Source organism: Podarcis melisellensis, assembly GCF_964234715.1.
Source record: "Podarcis melisellensis genome assembly, chromosome: 11".
NCBI lineage: Eukaryota > Metazoa > Chordata > Lepidosauria > Squamata > Lacertidae > Podarcis > Podarcis melisellensis.
The window spans coordinates 34678411-34697522 of record NC_138543.1 but is presented as its reverse complement, the minus strand read 5'-3'; the positions used below and the strand labels follow the sequence as shown (position 1 = coordinate 34697522).

The 19112-nt window shown below is 39.8% G+C and overlaps 1 protein-coding gene and 1 long non-coding RNA gene across 4 annotated transcripts in view; both read left to right on the top strand.

Moving 5' to 3' along the window:
• The window catches only part of CERT1 (ceramide transporter 1), a 49901-nt gene that overhangs the window by 27059 nt on the left and 3730 nt on the right, over positions 1-19112 (top strand). For 2 of the 3 annotated variants that reach the window (XM_081929394.1, XM_081929392.1), the window contains exons 4-17: positions 119-226; positions 471-609; positions 1932-2015; positions 5317-5474; positions 6350-6442; positions 8070-8156; positions 8684-8776; positions 9307-9384; positions 13243-13338; positions 14044-14176; positions 14280-14350; positions 16064-16192; positions 16441-16570; positions 18893-19029. In XM_081929394.1, the coding sequence (XP_081785520.1) occupies positions 119-226; positions 471-609; positions 1932-2015; positions 5317-5474; positions 6350-6442; positions 8070-8156; positions 8684-8776; positions 9307-9384; positions 13243-13338; positions 14044-14176; positions 14280-14350; positions 16064-16192; positions 16441-16570; positions 18893-19020 (1527 nt within the window). In that variant the 3' untranslated portion in view covers positions 19021-19029. The remainder of the gene's footprint in view (positions 1-118; positions 227-470; positions 610-1931; positions 2016-5316; positions 5475-6349; positions 6443-8069; positions 8157-8683; positions 8777-9306; positions 9385-13242; positions 13339-14043; positions 14177-14279; positions 14351-16063; positions 16193-16440; positions 16571-18892; positions 19030-19112) is intronic. The other variant, XM_081929393.1, reaches the window with a different exon arrangement.
• On the top strand, positions 12135-12924 carry LOC309379929. Its single transcript, XR_014172686.1, has 2 exons — positions 12135-12335; positions 12713-12924. It is a non-coding gene; the product is annotated as an uncharacterized lncRNA (long non-coding RNA).

The following is a 19112-nucleotide window of genomic DNA, read 5'->3' as shown; positions in this document are numbered from 1 at the left end:
TTGGCTGCATTTCTCTAAGCACTATCCTGTTTAAAGAATATCATTTTTGAAAAATCTCTTTGATGGGGATTTGCCTCTTTACATTTCATAATTAATGTATGTGTTCCTCTTTCTTCAGACTGAATCTGGCTATGGATCAGAGACAAGCTTACGGCGCCATGGCTCTATGGTATCCCTTGTGTCTGGAGCGAGTGGGTATTCGGCAACATCGACCTCCTCATTCAAGGTAAGTGACAAAGAACGTAAAGGTCTTACAAATGATTCCTCACCCATACCCCAAGTTGCATGCATCTCCTGTGATAACCTCATAATGATGTATTTTTGTCTACTTAACTTTTTATTGATTTTTTTGTTATTACATTATTGCCTTGTGAACTGCCTTGGTATTTCTTTTGATATAGAAAGTAATATAGTAATATAGTAAATAAAAATAAATAACAGCTGAATGGTTTTAACTTCTGGGTTTTCAGAAGGGCCACAGTTTGCGTGAGAAGCTTGCTGAAATGGAAACCTTCAGAGACATATTGTGTAGACAGGTTGATACGCTACAGAAATACTTTGATGCCTGTGCTGACGCTGTCTCCAAGGATGAACTTCAGAGAGATAAAGGTATTCAGCTTAAGTTAGTTATTTAAACAAAAGGCATCACATTCTAGGGTCTGATAGGAAAGTAACAAGCGTTACAAACTGTCATATTTGTAACTTTTGTTTTAAAAAATTGACAAGTCTTTCAGCTGTCTAGCACAGCAGTGCCCAACCTCCTTCATTAGAGATAATTGTATACTTGCTTCCCATACACTTCCTTCTGCTCTCTTCAGATCCCCATCTTCTCTTCCTCTTCCCACTAATGCTGTTGATATGTGTGTTTTTAATAATTGCTCTTTCACTTTACCAGTCATACATGGGATGCATAGGGTTACCACAGAGTCATTTGTAGATGGGCATTTATGCTGAGTGCACATACACAATGGACTTGGGTTACTGGTGCAGGAGGTAAGGCCTTCCTACACTGATGTAATACAAGTTCCCTGTGACTATTCACATTCCATCATAATAGGGTTACATTCAGAAGTAACCCTGCCGTAAAATGCTAATACAGTCATATTCACGAAAGCAGAAACTTGTGCATTGCTGCTCTGAAGTGAGACCCTTTGTCGGGCAGGCTTGCTCCAAAGTGGTGGTAGTAGTAGTAGTAATAACAATAATTATTATTATTATTATTATTATTATTATTATTATTATCATCATCATCTATTGTTTATACCCTGCCCATCTGGCTGGGTTTCCCCAGCCACTCTGGGTGGCTTCCAACAAAATATTAAAATACAATAGTCTGTTAAACATGAAAAGCTTCCCTAAACAGGGCTGCCAGTAAGTGTGGATTAGATGCCGCTTTAGTGAAAGCAGTGCTAAAATGTCTCAAGTTGGAAGGAAATGTCACTACTTGCTTTGATGCACATTTTGCTGTACCTGGCCAAATGTTCACTCTGTGTTTTCATATTTCACAGCAAAATTTAATAGAAATGTAGCAACAAAGGTAGCCAAGGGTTCTTTTGTTTCCATCAAGAATCCAAAGCTACAAAGTTACTTTGAGTGATGTCACAGAGCACATGATGAAATATCACCTCAATTGTTTTGCTGAACAGATGTGTCAGAATAGCCCTCAGCGTGGCTGAACCACCACTACCCCCAGCATTTGGATCCCTGCTAGCCTTAACTTCCTGTTGCTTGTACATGATAAAAAAATAATAATTTATGACCATGTTGCAGTGTACACTGAAATTATACACTGAAATTACACACACGTAAGAGTAGTAGTAGAGTATGTCTTGTTGACTCTCCAGATACGACTGCACTGGCAAATTATTTTTCTACTGCTCTTTCAGTTTCCTCCAAGGCCCAGTAGTAATCAATGCTTCTCTTTGTTGTAGTGGTAGAAGATGATGAAGATGATTTCCCTACAACACGCTCTGATGGGGATTTTTTACACAATAGTAATGGAAGTAAGGAAAAATGTGAGTACGCTTAAATGTATGGTTGTCAAAATGTTCTAAAGATGTAAGAACAGTGATCCTGAAGCTAATTAGCCACAAAATAACTGTTCTTCAGAGACTTACAATGGAACCCTATGCATGTCTTCTTAGAAGTAAATCTTAGTAAGTTCACTGGCACTTACACCCAGGTAAGTTGGCATATATTGCCACTACAGAGTTCAAAAATTCTTCAGGGTTTCAATAAATGTGCTCTGGTAATAAATTCTGTGTTTCACTAATAAATTATATGTACTGATTTGTAGTTTAACCAACCTTCAGTCGTGGAGAATTATTACATCTCCTAGGTTAGCCTTCTACAGAACTGCGGGGAAAGGATCTTCTCTATAAAACTAGTTAACAATCACAAAGTTTTGTTTCTAACTTGAAATACCTCCCCATTGGCTGAATCTCTTTAATTTGAAAATAGATAGTGACTAATTCCCATGTGATCAGATTTAAATAAAAGCTACCTCATCCCAGTTGATTGTGCACAATTATGTTTAGGTGGGCATCTTCAGCTGTCACTTTGAACTCTCCTATTTTCTTTTCATTAGCATTGTAAACTACACGTACATCTTGTCATGAAATATGACACAGATATTTTAAACCACTCAGCCACGTGTTCGGGGGCGGGGGGGGCGGGGTTAGTTTGCTTTCTTTCTGACTATTGATCTTGTACTTGGTTGTGTTCCCTTGCCTGAAAAGACATATAAACCTTCATCTTACTACTTCCACCGCAAGATGATGTGTTGAGAATTTATGCAACCATGTATAGAATCCTATAATTGTAGGGTTGGAAGGGACCCTGAGGATCCAAACCCCCTGTAATGCAGAAACATGCAGCTGTCCCATGCGGGAATCAAACCTACAACCTTGGCATTATCAGCACCATGCTCTAACCAACTGAGCTACTGTGTTCTGTTCTAAAAGAGGGGCAAGAGCTAGGCTGCTCACGGAATTGTACAGATGAGGGAAGTGTGGCCCTTCAGATGCTGATGGGCTTTAACTCCCATCAGACCAAGCCAGCATTCCAGTAGTCTGTGATTATGGGATTGGAGGCCAACCATGTGTTGGGCTGCAGGTTTTCACTGGAGCCAAGCTGAAAACAGGTTTTTTAAATTTATACCTGGAGAGCAATTTCTCTGGAGTCCCTCTTCATCAGGCATAGGCAAACTCAGCCCTCCAAATGTTTTGGGACTACAACTCCCATCATCCTGGTCCTGTTAGCTAGGGATGATGGGAGTTGTAGTCCCAAAACATGCCTGCCCTTCATGGATCTTCATATGAAGACTTTGATGCAGAATGTTACCATGGAGCTGCCACTTTGCCATGGCTTCCCTGTTCAGTGTTTTTTTCAGAGGCAACTTCACATAGAATCCCAGAACCTGTAGAGTTGGAAGGGGACCAGAGGGTCATCTAGTCCAACCCCCTGCAATACAGGAATCACAGCTAAACAGGAGATGTACCAAAGGGCAGGGAACCCGTTCTGTATGTGGGCACAAAGGGATCTGTGACCCAGGACAAATTTTACCAGCATATGGTCACAGAAAAAACTAATATTACTTCTGTGTACACATAATTAAATAGATAGATAAAAAAACAGAGTAATGACTAATTTTTAATCTCTTTCCCATTAAAAAAATATATATATCCAGAGCTGTAGAAGTGTACTTGACTAGTGGGGGGGTTGGAATGATGAGGTTTGTGAACTGCTATCCTTTACTTTAGCTTTGGAAGATTGAGTGATTATGACGACACGACCATTCTGTGCATAATCGTCTTGATTCTTCTTGTGTGGCACTTTCTGTAGCTTTTATTATTATTATTATTATTATTATTATTATTATTATTATTATTATTATTTATTATTATTTATTTTCTGGTTGCTAATATTTATTTAAGCCTCTTGTATAACGCAAAAACTTCCAGTAATGTGTTTGAAAAAATATAAGCTACAAGAGGACTTGAAGCAGCATCCTCTCAAAGATTATGCTTTTTTATATCTCTTTTCATTTTTAAAATGGTTTTGATCACTTAAGATGACTCCAAAAGCGACAGTAGGGGAGCGGACATTTTGGCTGTTAAATGTACATTCCTTGAATAGAACAGACTGAGCTGAAATTGTCAATGCCACCACTTCTCTTTGTCAAGGAATGGCAAGTCTGGAATGTTACCTTGATCCCTGGGCAGGGGAAAGGCTTAATGCGTCAGCTTTTATCGGAGCAGATTCTTTTGACCCAAGGTCTATCCACTAAATTTCATAAGCTGCCATTAGCAGTTCACCCTATGATAGCTCTTAGAGCATGGGCTGGAAAAATCTCTGCTTCAGACCTTGTCTCAGCCATAAACTTGCTAGATGACCTTATCTTTCAGCCTCCACTCCCCGCCTCCCCACTGTTTCTGATAATGCTGGCAACAACCAAGTAGCTCTGGTAATCACTGCAAATGTATGTGAAGCCTTTGGCGCAACTCTTTTAAATGCTGAACTGCAGCCCTGAAAGGGGCTAGTTTCAGTTACCAATTAAATTACTGATTTAGATTGTACATCTGATTTGGATGTGGTAGATGCTCGTGAGTATGCCATATATTGGACCATGCCATTCCTAAATGCAGGCTCCTAGCAAGCAGCCAGCTCCAGTCTTAGTGTGTCAACACATGATTGAACAATATGTTTTGCCACTGTTAATATATGTTGATGTATTTTTATAACATTCTCTCTCGTATACTTTTAAATAGATCACTTTTTTTTATTTAAACAAGCTTAGCAACAGATGGCTGATGCGGTATTCGAAATCACTGTAACTAAGGAGAATTCATTTGTTGAGGTATATTCAGAAAGTGTCCTTCCACTTCAGAGGACATCATTAGAAACCTGAACACTTTTTCTGAGGGCATTTTTCACAGTTCATGACAAGATTCGAGTTCACGTTAATTATTGGTTTTTAAATGCTACATCTGCTAGGCTTTAAGGTAGTTCTGTTTTAATCAAGCTGTCAAATTGGTGGTATTGTTACAAGAGTATTACCACTTCTGCCACCCACATGGCTTTTTTTCCTTTCAATGCTGCTATACGGCACAGAAGAACTGAGAGAATACAGTACACTAAAGATGTAGCTGAAGAAGGACATTTCTCCTGTTGAGTTTCCTCTGTGCTTTCCAAATAGATGAACTCTAATGGTTTAAACTGCGCACAAGCCAAGCATGCAGTAAATGCTTTATGGGGTAACATGCATTTGAGCAAAGCACGGTTTGTACTGATAAATCTCTAATCTGTTTGTTTTAGTGTTTCCACATGTAACGCCCAAAGGAATAAATGGCATTGACTTTAAAGGGGAAGCTATAACTTTCAAGGCAACAACTGCTGGAATCCTTGCTACGCTTTCCCATTGCATTGAGCTAATGGTAAAACGTGAAGAAAGCTGGCAGAAAAGATTGGATAAGGTAAGATTTCACTGCCTTTTGGAGGGTTAAATGGCATGGCTTTGGCTTCAGGTAAATTAAGGATGGTAACTTGTGTTTACATGCAGTTATGTACCTTAAGGTTGTTTTCGACATAATGGTTTAAAATGCCAGCACTTCCATCTATTGTAGGCATGTTATTTAGCAAATATCACATGTTGCTTTTTGGTTCCCCATCCGCAGACCTGATTGCAATCTGTTAGTGTTGTATGTTTGAAATGTGCTTCTTACAATTGGGTGTTTAAGAAGCTTTAAACAGGATTAAGCTTTTTTTAAAAAAAAAAAATTAATATTTGTGCTAATTTTCCTCATGCCCTGTGTTAGCCATATTGCTTGTTTGTGAGTAGTGCTACATAACTCTGTAGTATGTTTTAACTCTGTGTCCTGGGGTGAGAGTCGTCTTCTTTGGCGATCACTCGTAGCCAAGTAAGATTGTCTTCCATAAACACAGTTATTAACAATGAGTCCCTAAGTGACTGTGGAGGCCAATTCTGGATCCACACATCCTTCCACAGTGGAGACAGGTTTCCGGGTGGAAGTTGATCAAGGTGAATGTAGCCTCTCAAAATCTGTTTTGTTTTCAATTGCTATATTTTAGTTAAATTTCATAAGCTGCCATTAGCAGTTCACCCTATGATAGCTCTTAGAGCTAAAATTCCAGTTGCTCCAATAGCTTTCATCTTGAGAACTTTTTTTGTTGTCTATTCCTCTTATCATTTGCAATAACGCAACAGTTTGTTATGCCTCTGCATCTTGTGGTGCAATATAGCAAATTATGAAGATGCTATCACAGTGTTCAAGTCTTGTTCCAATATGAGATTAGAAATAAACTTTTGCCCTTGTGTGTATTCTTACAGGAAATTGAAAAAAGGAGGAGAATAGAAGAAGCCTACAAAAATGCTATGACAGAACTTAAAAAAAAGTCTCATTTTGGTGGGCCAGATTATGAGGTAGGAACTGGTGATACGTGGGAGCTCTGTCCCTAGGTCATAAGCATAAGGTAGTCCTGAGGGAAATCTTAGAATACCAGGCAATGAAGTTCAAATATTTATCTTTTTTCAATATTTACCCTGGACCATGAATACCTGGAAACAAGGCTTCAGTGCAGACTTCCTGCGCATCAAGAAAGGGTTGTGACTTAGTAGATTTGAAAGCACAGTAGCTCAAATACACTTCTTGCTAAAACCTTTCCCTTACTTTTTAATCGGTGAATAATCGTAAGGGCGTATCCATTGTTCTATTTCTCATGCTAAGTCTCATTAAATATAAGGAGACTGAAACATTTGTAGCTTTTCCAGATTATGGACCCAGTTTGAAAGAATGTGGAATGCAAAAGACCCCACCTGTCCATTTTATCAGACATGTATAAACTAAAAAGCTTGTTTGAAAGAAGTGGCGGCAGTTGAAAGCATTGTAATTATTCATTTATACTATGCAGGTGAACCAATACTTCCCAGTCATGTGGTGGTAACAAATACGACTAAAAAGTCGACTCCAGAGAGTTTGAAGAACCTTTGTTATAGTGTAACAGTTTTTACAACTAAAATCTTGAATATAAACCCTTAGCTAGAATAGTAAGAGAGCTTAGGATTGTCCATCTTAAATCAGGATTCTGTTCTCATTACTTAGGGCATGTACTCTTATGAACAGCCCAGCTTTCCATGTATGCGCTTAAGCATTATTCAGATTTGCTCTTGGTACTGCAACTCCTTCAGTTTATTATGCTGCTGTGTAAGAAAGAGGACTGGGGAATGTGTGTGTCAAACTCCAGAGTGTGGGTAGTGCCAGACATGTATTGTATAAAAATGCATGGGGAGTAAGAGATGCAAAACTAGCCCAACTGCTTCATGCTGCTTCATGAACTTTGTTCCCCAGCAGTTATGTGGCTAAAGATGGTAGCAGAGACTGCAGCAGATACAGGCACTCCAAAACTTTGTGGGAGTAGGAGGACATTGCTCAGAAATGAGATATGGCCCCTCAAAGTGCCCTTGGGGCAATCCAGTCAAGGTTGAGCTCTTTAAGAACCATTTATTTCAGTAGTGGAGATTTTAGCATTAACTCCTGTGACACTTGTCTATACAAGATGCACAGCGTGAATGAGAAACAAAAGTTCTGGACTTCAGAATTTCTAACACATCACCACCAGTTTGCATTTGATATTTGCTTGCTTAGTGGCATTTTCTCCCTTCCAGTATCCTTGATGTTTACTGGTCCTTGTCCTTTACTCTTAGGTCTGTGTCCCCTTAAAATTGTGATTGTCAGTGCTCACTTAACAAGCAGCTTGAACTACTACCTTAATATGGGAAGACAGTAATAGAATCCCATGTTCTCGCCACCTTATTATAAATACGTAAAAGGTCTATACTATATATCATTACCTTTTATGCTTAAAATTTAAACAGATCTGTAGAAAATTGACCCAATTGCTTTATTTTTATTTTTAATTGCCTAAACAGCTTTTTACATAAGCATTTTTAATGAAATACTTTCTCCTTAATGAAGAACTTGGAGTGCATTTGGTTTATTAAAAAATGTCATTTTGTACCTGCTATTGACCTTTACTTGTGTTTGTTATAGGAAGGTCCCAACAGTCTGATTAATGAAGAAGAATTCTTTGATGCTGTAGAAGCTGCTCTTGATAGGCAAGACAAAATCGAAGAACAGGTAATGGATGTTTTTCTAATTAAGTGAAGAGCATGTATGCCACAGTGGAGTTTAATTAAGCCCCTTTAAGATCACATATTAAGCTCTTGTCAGAAGTATAACCTTGTCTGTGGGTTCATGCAGCCAATATAACATTTCAGTTCATTTATTTTAGAACCTCACTTTATTATGTAAAAATATGTGTTCAGTGCAAATATTCAGAGTAGTATTCTGCTGTAGCTTGGCAGAGTGCTATACATGTGAATGTGCTGCAATGCTTTTATTATGAGCAGAGTGAACTTAGGTCAGTTTGCTAAGCTCCCTGCATTGTAACTTTTCTGTTTTGTTAATATTACAGACAAGAGACAATTGCTGTCTGTTTGCAGCACGGCCATTATCTTTAAGGCTTTGCATTCTTAACTTACGGGCTGGAGTGCCATGTCGTGCCTGCCATAGATAGATAATTATTTTTAGCATAATTATTTCTGTGGTAATTGTTCACGATACGTCCAAAATTACAAACTAATAATTATACCTTGTTATTTTAGTCCCAGAGTGAAAAGGTCAGATTACACTGGCCATCATCATTGCCACCTGGTGATGCATTTCCTGGTGTGGGGACTCACAGATTTGTCCCAAAGGTAAGATGTTTCCGAGGCTCTCCTTGATGGGAAATCATTTTGTTGTATTCCAATGTAACTAGAATTAAATGCTTGTGATGTAATCCATTGCTGTTCCTAATAGGTCCTTGAAATTGCTTTTAACTTTGGGGAAGGAAGCTGGCTTGACCTTGAAACACTTCTGTTAAACTTTTGTGTTTGGAAATTAAGCTTTAAAAATTCACAACTTGGGGAGAAAGTTTCTTTTTTCAGATTTCCACAAGCCCTTACAGTATTTTGCACCCTGTTGATGATGGTGCATTTTGAAAATTTATTGTGCATCAAATCTAACCATCATCATTTAGCATCAGGGAGAGAGAATTATGTACAGGGCAGTGTTGGGAGCATAATACATAATAGGTGCATGAAGTCAGCATTTGCTGCTGTACTCCCTGCTTACGATGCTTTTGTTCTTCCTTTTCTTCATTATCCTGTGCTTGGAAGTTGGTACTGAATGCTCTGTTGTGCTTTTGTTCTGATTACTTGGTTTTTTCTTTGTCTGTCCCTGTTAGCCCTATAGTCGCTCTTCCTCCATGTCTTCCATTGATCTAGTCAGTGCCTCTGATGATGTTCACAGATTCAGCTCCCAGGTACTGTATGATTACACAGAGTGGCTTTACATATCTTTATGCTGTATTTCATCTTCTTTATTGCCTCTGTTTCCCCTGTTATATTGCCCATTTGTACTTGTTTTAAACAAGTTGCAAATGAACCCATAAAAAGGAAGTGCATATTCCAAAACTTTATATCGTTTCATTGTTTCTACACTTAGCACTCCATGCCAAGGTCCTCTTCTGGAAAACGAAGCAGTATTAATTTATGGAACATAAATTAAACATGTTAGCTTTTTCATATCCTGCTTTCTGGATATGAATAACTTACCATTAAAGCAGCAGGACACCTGGTCTGTGTAGGATGCAGAGGAATTTGGTTTCAAAATAGCTTCTGTTGTATATAAACCAAAGATGTTCCCAAATGTATTTAAATTCTCCATTTGCAACAATTCAGTGCTTCTAAGTTAAGCAGCACCACTTTCCCCAAGCATCTGTGCTCAGAAAATCATAATTGTTAAATTTGTAAATTTAGTTAAACTTAAGCCTAAACTGTCCTGATGAAATTTACCATGGGAGGTCTGCAGTTAGTATCTTCTCCCTTGTTTGGAAACATCCGAACACTGAATATTTTCAATCTCTTAAGTAGTACCTCATGTTGGAGATATACAGTACTAGTGGTCAGTTGACTTTAAAATGGGATATCAACACAAACTATATTTGTAGCAGGCTCAAAGACACTGACTTCCTCTGTCTTGTCCAACCTTGCTTTTTTTCCTTGCAAATGAGTTTTCTTTAGGTGCTCCAAATTGCAGAAGACTTCTCCCATCAGTTAGAAAGGAATACGGCTGTAAAATGTTTATTAAATTCTATGTAGTGGTTTTAGTTAAAGTCTGAAGATCTTTCACTGTTCTTTTTAGATAGCCTTTGGTTTGTAGTTAGAATTCAATTGAGAATTATGCACCACATGTTCCATATTAGAAACCAAGCCATATGGGAAACCAAACCAAATCTCTGTTAACTGTTGATGATGTACCTTCTTAGACCAATGCCTATGGAAAGTATTTTGGGTGTTCTGTGTAGACTAAAACAGTGCTATCCATTGGACTTCCACTTATACAGCCAGAGCCACTAGACACTGAAGCCCACCACAAAGTGGCCCAAACTAGTGTTTGAGAAACACTGATCCAGAATATCTGTTACGTGTGTGAATGGAGGATCACATTGCTTACATACTGTTAAATTGGACTGAAAAAATGCACATACCTCACTCTGTGTACCCTTGTTTTCAGACTCTGTCATTTTGGGAGTTGGCTGCTTTATCTTGCTTGACATCTTCAGTTTCTAGATGTTAATGCAATGTGTAAGCTACATAGTGATTAGATTAGATTATTTAAATTTTATACTGCTTAATATATTGAAAATATCTTAAAGCGGTGTGATGTAGTGATATCTTCACACGAACATGCACTAGTTTGAGAGGGACATTTGAAGTGTGCAGAGGTAAGGAAAAGTCATTCTGCTTGGTCTGCTGCACATAATAATAAATTGTTGGGATTTGATGGCTGTTTCAATAGGCAGAGCTACCTTTGTTTCTTACTTACTGTGTCTCTAGAATTATTGCTGTCACACTTGACATAACTGGTGAATGTGACCTCTAAATTTCTAGGTGCTATGCAGCAAAGGATAAAATTTAGAAGTAGACTAGTATCTGCTTTCAAGACTAGATTGACATTCCAGAAAGAGTATCATAGAAGTTTAGTTGTCTCTATATAGCTGTCACTATATAGACAAGTAATATACAGCCCAGCATAAATTTATTACAGTCATCATGCAGTCACTGGTTGTGATACTTCTCTACCTGGTGGCAAAGGCAGGAGTGAAAAGCTCTCTAGGAAGTGGGTGGCCCCCTTCCATTATTTCTTCATTTTACTTCTGCCTGACGAAGCAAACTTCATCTTCCCCAAATCAGGCTAAAGATATGTGATGGTTAACTAGTAGAATATATGGTTTGCTGACCAGGGTGCTAAAGAGTTTTGAATACTGCTGTGGACAATGCTGTGTCCTTTTTTGCGATTCTGGATGAGCCCAGAAAAGGCACATAATTCACAGGAATCTTGGCTGATTGTTTTTAAAAAATGTTTAACCCTTACAGCTACAAGGATATATTTGAAATCATGTGGAAGATGCCTGCAAAGGATCTCACAAACCAGAGTGGTGGTATTTGTAGAAAGGGATTCAGTATTCTGCATGACTTTTTGCCCAGCAAAAATAAAAAAATAAAAAATGCAAAATAGTAAACATTGTGAATGAATTCTGCATGAAAAAGAATTCAACTTGCATAATTCATATTTGTTCAACCTGCATAATTTATAGGGGCTTCAAACTTGAGTTTTCATTGTTGTGCCGGAAGTTGGGCAACCACCGCACTCAAACTGGGCTGGCTGAGAACCTCCCTGGCTAGGAGTCATTACTACTGACTGGCTTGGTTTGCACATAATGCTTTGTTTGATCATCCAGACCCAGTGGCTTAGCTTATTTACTGCCAGCTGACTAGAATCTGAAACAATTGTTTGTTGTTGGCTTACAGAATCTAGTTTCATAAATCTGGGGGACAACGAGTTAGCTTTATGTATGAAACCGGGCACTCTAAAAGAGAGAACAAGAAGTATGAGATAGAAATTCACTATGCTCTGTCTGGGTCTGTCTAATAATAATAAAAAAATTTATTTATATCCCGCCCTCCCCAGCCGAAGCTGGGCTCAGGGCGGCTAACAACAATAAAGATGCTCCAGGGACTGCAGCTGCACAGGTGTCGATGTGGCCTGTGAGCAACAATTCTAAAGCATCTGCATTTGATGCCTTTATCTCACTGAACCCAATTTAAGGTGTTGACTTTGACATATAAAAACCTAGCTGCTTTGGGCCCCAACTACCTGAAAGAGTGTCCATCCCAATACTAGCCAGCCTGTTTATTCAAATCTGTTGTTGTCGTCGTTTAGTCATGTCCGACTCTTCGTGACCCCATGGATCAGAGCACGCCAGGCGCTCCTGTCTTCCACCACTGCCTCCCGCAGTTTGGTCAAACTCATGCTGGTAGCTTCGAGAACACTGTCCAACCATCTTGTTCTCTGTCGTCCCCTTCTTCTTGTGCCCTCAATCTTTCCCAACATCAGGGTCTTTTCCAGGGAGTCTTCTCTTCCCATGAGGTGGCCAAAGTATTGGAGCCTCAGCTTCAGGATCTGTCCTTCCAGTGAGCACTCAGGGCTGATTTCCTTAAGAATGGGTAGGTTTGATCTTCTTGCAGTCCATGGGACTCTCAAGAGTCTCCTCCAGCACCATAATTCAAAAGCATCAAATCTGTTAGGGAATCCTTATTAGAAGCCCCATCACTGGTGTAGGTCTGATTGGCTGGTATCTGTAGCAGGGCCTTCTCAGTAGTGACACCCCAGTTTTGGAATGCCCTCCCCCCTGAGATTAGACAGGTATAGACACTGGGAGGTGGTTAATGTGCCTTTCCTTAACAGTGGTGATTTTATACATTTCAGATTAAGGGAGATAGCTGGTAATGATTTATTTTTTTTAATTTACATTTGTATTGCTTGCTTCTGTTCTGTTACTGCATTGTATCTTACCCAAGTGTAACCGACTCTAAGATCATTAGGTGAAACAGTGAGATATAAATAAATCTTCATATCTTATTTTTGGAAGGAGATCCACCTTTGTCTGAATCCTTTGTGGCATGTGCTTGCTTGCTTTCAGAAGTTCCTTGGTCCAAATCCATCTCTTTCAGACGTTCAGCTATTGATGCCTCATTGAGTACCCCCCACAAATCCCCACAGTGACTGATATTTTTTCATAAATGTGCCTTTTCTTTTTCTTCTTCTTTTTCTGAAGGTGGAAGAAATGGTGCAGAACCACATGACCTATTCATTACAGGATGTGGGGGGAGATGCTAATTGGCAGCTGGTGGTTGAAGAAGGTGAAATGAAGGTTTGTAGAACATTGCAACGCTTTATATTTTGGAAATGTAAACATTTGTTTTATTGCACTAATGCAGTGGATTGAAATTTTTCTTGTATCAAAGTGCAGTATAGGGGGGGAAATTAAGTAAAGATAACGTTATAAGATTGCTACAATTGGTACAGTTCCTTAACAGCAAACAGTATGTGAACTAGATATTTCTGCAAATGACAGGTTACAAGTTTTGTTCCTTTTTAGAAAGTTGTCTGCTCACCACCATTTCACTCTTCATTTAGATTCCCCCCTACATACATGTAATCAAAGTCCTTATTTCCAACTGAATATTTCAAATAATACCAGATCCCAGTACTCTTGTGTATGTCTTACTGCCTTCCTGTTTGCTAACATGCCTTAGGCTGCCTGCTAATTTGAAAGCAGGGTTTGGATTTGAGCACAGGCATCCTGCTGATTCTTTTTGGTGTTCTGCCTCTCCACAGCTGTGCTGGCTAGGACTGATGTAGTCTTAAACATCTGGAGGGTGGCAGGTTGGAAGGCTCCACTGTGTTGTGCTTCAGGTTCCCTTTTTTTAATATTAATATTTAGAGGTAGCATTACAGGATATTTATATTTAAATAATTCAGACCCTTCCTGGACATAAAATTATTCATATCGCTGCCTTTAGTTTCCAGGATGAAACCAAGCAAATGTTCTCAAACATTTTACATTTATTCAAAGGTGTACAGGAGGGAAGTGGAAGAAAACGGCATTGTTCTCGATCCTTTGAAGGCCACACATGCAGTCAAAGGCGTCACAGGGCATGAGGTCTGCCACTACTTCTGGAACGTTGATGTTCGTAACGATTGGGAAAGTAAGTCACCCTGCTAGTTGCGTCTGTTGATCTGGATAGCGTACAGAAATCTTAGCTGTTTATTTAATTGTTTGTTTTGATTATATTTTTCCTTCCTTTCCAGCAACCATTGAAAATTTCCATGTAGTAGAAACTTTAGCAGATAATGCCATCATAATCTACCAGACGCATAAGGTAAGGCTTAAGGCTTTGCATTTATACATGGTAGCTTTTTCATAGGACTGCACAGTACCATGTATGCTATGAAGAATGATGTACCCTCTAAAGAAAGGAAACAAGCAGTCTAGCTGTTTTTTTAAAAAAATCCCTTCTGTTGTGGTTTAGCCTATTGAAGCATTGCCGGCCATAGCAGGCCAGATCAGACAGTGAAAAATTCTGTGTCTGCTGTTGCTCTTTAGTGGCAAGGATTTTTTTTTTATTCCCTTTCCATTGGCCCCCATTTGTCCAGTCACAATGGACACCTTTCAACTTGCAGAACCTGAAGTTGTGGAGAGGTGAGGCCTATCGCATGTGTTTCTGACCCTTGCCTGTCCTGGCTTATAAAAGAAGTTGTGAGGGGGACTGGTGGTGTGGATAAGGGCGGGGGGTGAATGCCTGTTTCAATCAAGACAGAGTCCCACCATGCCTGAAAGAGGCATTGCTTAGACCTCTTCTTTTTCAAAAAATACCAACAACTCTCTCTGAATCCCACGGTATAATTGTCAACCAGTCACCAATCTTGCATTCCTTAGCAAGGTGTTAGTGCGTGTGGCAGCCTCTCAGCTCCAGGATGAAACCAATTCTCTAGCTCCATTCCAGTCAGGCTTTAGGCCTCATTATAGAAAGGAGACAGCTTTGGTCACCTTGGTGGATGATCTATGCTGGGAACTGGACAGGATGAGAGTGTCCATGTGCCAACTGTACCCGTATATTGAAATGTCAGATCTTACCACAGTGATGCACACATGTCACAGTTACACCCCAGTTGGACCACTGTAACACACTGTACATGTGGCTGCCTTTGAAAAGTGTTTAGCAGCTTCAACTAGTCCAAAATGCTCTGACCAGACTGATGACTGGGGCCAGTTAACATGTTACTTCCCTGATAAAGCAACTTCACTGGCTACCGGTTCATTTCCAGACACAATTCAAAGTGATGGTTATGCCCTATAAAGCTCTATATCTGGCTTGGGCCCAGGATACCTGGAAGCTCATATCTCCCAATGCAAACCTGCTCAGATGCTAAGATCCTTGGCTGAGCAACTTCTCTTGGTCCAATCAGCATTAGACACAAGAGAGAACCTTTTGTCCGGCAGGTGCTGCCATATTGTGGAATTCCCTCCCAAGAATGGTTAGATTGGCTCCCTTTAGGTATTTAAATCTGTTTTCCTTTTGATCTTCAATAATGGTGTGTCATACTTGGGAGAGAGACAATAGTCCAGTGATAGAGCACAAGCTTGGCAAGTCTTCAATTCAACACTCGCTCTGCGTGTGTGATTAGTATTATGTGATCTCGATGATCAGGACATAGCTGACCACCACACACTCCCATGGTAGCTATTTTGTGACTGGTGCCCCCAACACTCTCCCAAAGCTCAAAATGTTCCCATCATGTTAAGCCAAGCTATGGCTTAGCTCAGTAAGATTACAGAACAGGGAGAAAGAAGCAAAGGAGCTTGAAATTTGCCATAACCCATGATTCCATTAACATGATGTGTAAATCAGACCTATCAAAGCTCATGTCATAATAAATAAATGTTAGTTGTGTTTGCTGCAACAGGCTAACACAGCTTACCGCTCTGAGAATTGTTATAGGGTTGTTGTAAGATTGCAATAAGGTAATGTGTGTGGAGTGATTTAAGTGCTCTGAAGTACTATAAATATGCTTACAATTTTCTTTTCTTCTAGAGAGTGTGGCCTGCTTCTCAACGTGATGTGCTGTATTTGTCTGCTATTAGAAAAATACCAGCTTTCAATGAAAATGACAGTGAAACATGGATTGTCTGCAATTTCTCTGTGGATCATGATAGTGCTCCTGTAAGTGTATATTCCAGTTCTGAGGGTGTTTCTTGCTTTAACCATGTAATCAGACTTCTCTCCAGATTACCATAGAATGCTTTTTTTTTTAACAGTGTACGGGCAAAAGGGAGCTAAGAGAAAGGATAATAAAAAATGCAGACTGAATGAATTGTAGTGAAAATGGAGGGACTGTGTTTGTTGTAATATTTCATCCTAATTCGTATTTTAGCAATATAAAAATCTTAAATGTTTGTATTTCTTGACAGTTGAACAATCGATGTGTTCGTGCCAAAATAAATGTTGCTATGATATGTCAGACGCTGGTAAGCCCACCAGAAGGGAACAAGGAGATAAGCAGAGACAATATCCTATGCAAGATTACCTATGTAGCAAATGGTAAGGCATGTCTACACATTTCGTTGCAAACTGAGTTTATGCAAAAGCCCCCCTCCTTTTCTTAATAAAGCACCTAGTTGTAGGCACTATATAATAAACTGGGAACTTAAAAATAGGAACGCTATTTCGTTTATATAAATGAGGCAACTTTGAGCCAATCTAGTCAAAGGTTTTTTTTAAGGACTGTTGAAACTAGGGTTGAGCGCTTTGTGTGTGGGGGGGTGAGCTTTTCTTAGTTTTGCCAAAAGTTGTTGAACAACCATGCCATTTTTGAGCTATTTTTATGGGAAATCGGCAAAAAAGGCACTGCCGTCATGGGCTGCCATCGATCCGGATTTTCCCAGACGTATGGCAACCCTAGTTGAAACTGAAGTTAAATCCAAGTGGTACTGAAATTTTAAATGTCCACTTCCTTATTTTGAGATAAGGCAGGCAGGCGAGACACTAGAACAGGTATTTTCAACCTTTTCAGACATAGGACTCACATGCATTTGGAGGCCATTAATCTTTTACCTTATATTTGCATGGTGGTAGTGCTCCTGTTGCAACCCACCTTGGATCAGGCCACTAGTGGGTTTCAACCCACCCATTGAGGACAAGTAAGTACACTTGACTAAATGCCTTCTGTCCACTTCACATATCAACAAGACTAGGTTTCAGACAATGAACAGTGAAGCCACATTCAGACCTTCTCTCTGATAGGTGTGTATCCGGTCGATGCATTTACACTTCACTTTTTTTGCACTTAATATCTTGGGTGCAATGGATGAAGTAGCTCCTAGGTTTCATAGCCTAGTCGCTACCAAATGTCATACATATATTTAACCTCTTTTCCCTATAAATACTATACTTTAAATTTACAAAAAATGATACATGTATTTCTGTCTAGGTTTTTTTAATTTTTTGCTGCTCTTATATTTGTACATAGTTGCCTTTGCTCCACCATGCAATATTTTGTTCTTACATTGATATTGCTTCTTATGCTGCAGCCAGGGATCATGAACCCTTTTGGACCTCCGAACCCATGTAATGAATTGTGGGCACCAGTTACACTTCATCTGTTGTTGTTGTTTAGTCATTTAGTCGTGTCCGACTCTTTGTGACCCTATGGACCAGAGCATGCCAGGCACTCCTGTCTTCCACTGCCTCCCGCAGTTTGGTCAAACTCATGCTGGTAGCTTTGAGAACACTGTCCAACCATCTCGTCCTCTGTCGCCCCCTTCTCCTTATGCCTTCCATCTTTCCCAACATCAGGGTCTTTTCCAGGGAACCTTCTCTTCTCATGAGGTGGCCAAAGTATTGGAGCCTCAGCTTCAGGATCTGTCCTTCCAGTGAGCACTCAGGGCTGATTTCCTTAAGAATGGATAGGTTTGATCTTCTTGCAGTCCATGGGACTCTCAAGAGTCTCCTCCAGAACCATAATTCAAAAGCATCAATTCTTTGGCGATCAGCCTTCTTGATGGTCCAGCTCTCACTTCCACACCTCACCTAGCTGCAAATATATGTCCAGCTCCCTACACAAATCACACATACATACAGGACACATACCCTCACATGAATGTATGCAGCACACACTCACATAATTTCATGCTATTTCTCTCTCTCTCTCTCTCTCTCTCTCTCTCTCTCTCTCTCTCTCTCACACACACACACACACACACACACACACACACACACATTTTAGCCATTCAAAGGCTCTCTGATCAAGTCTGAAGTGTCCATTGAATCTGAAGTGTGGGAGGATGAGTAATTGCTGGAGGAGGATCCACATCTCAAGACTGACTTTTCTTCTTATAATATTTTCGTGCCCTTTTGGCTAAGGCCACAAAAGCACTTTCTTCTGGTCCTGCACCACCTGAAGGTGAAGCTGCTCAGGCATCAAGGGTAGTTTTTGCTCAAGGACCCCTGAAACCCCACATTGTTGCTTCCTTAGATTCCCCCCGCCCCCCGCAGAGTTCACAAGACAGAGTGGATCAACCCTATGCAAGGGAAATCTTTGCTTCACATAGCTAATAAACTCTGCATTTGGACGCAGTTCTGTGCAATCCCAACCAGGGACTAAGACATCTGCCACTTTCATCAGGTGTCAGAAGAAAACTTGGCTGGGTTGTTGTTTTTGTTAATTGCTGCTCTCAACCTCTGTGCCTATAAGTTCAAGTGCAGTATTCAGATATGCCCAAAGACTGAGGCAAACTGATGAAAAGCAGGCCTTCTTAATAAAATCATGTGTTCTGCATAAAAACTGGTATATTGTTCTAGTTGCATTTTTATATATGCGATGTCACTTTTCAGTGTATACATCACTCTCATCTTTATTTGTAGTGAACCCTGGAGGTTGGGCACCAGCTTCTGTGTTACGGGCAGTAGCAAAGCGAGAGTACCCAAAATTCTTGAAGCGGTTCACATCGTATGTGCAAGAGAAAACGTCAGGAAAGCCTATTTTGTTCTAGTGTTAACAGGTAATGCAGTATGTTAAGTCAAAATTAACATTTGCTGCAACATTATTGCCATTAGCGACAGCCATTGCATAATTAAGAGATAC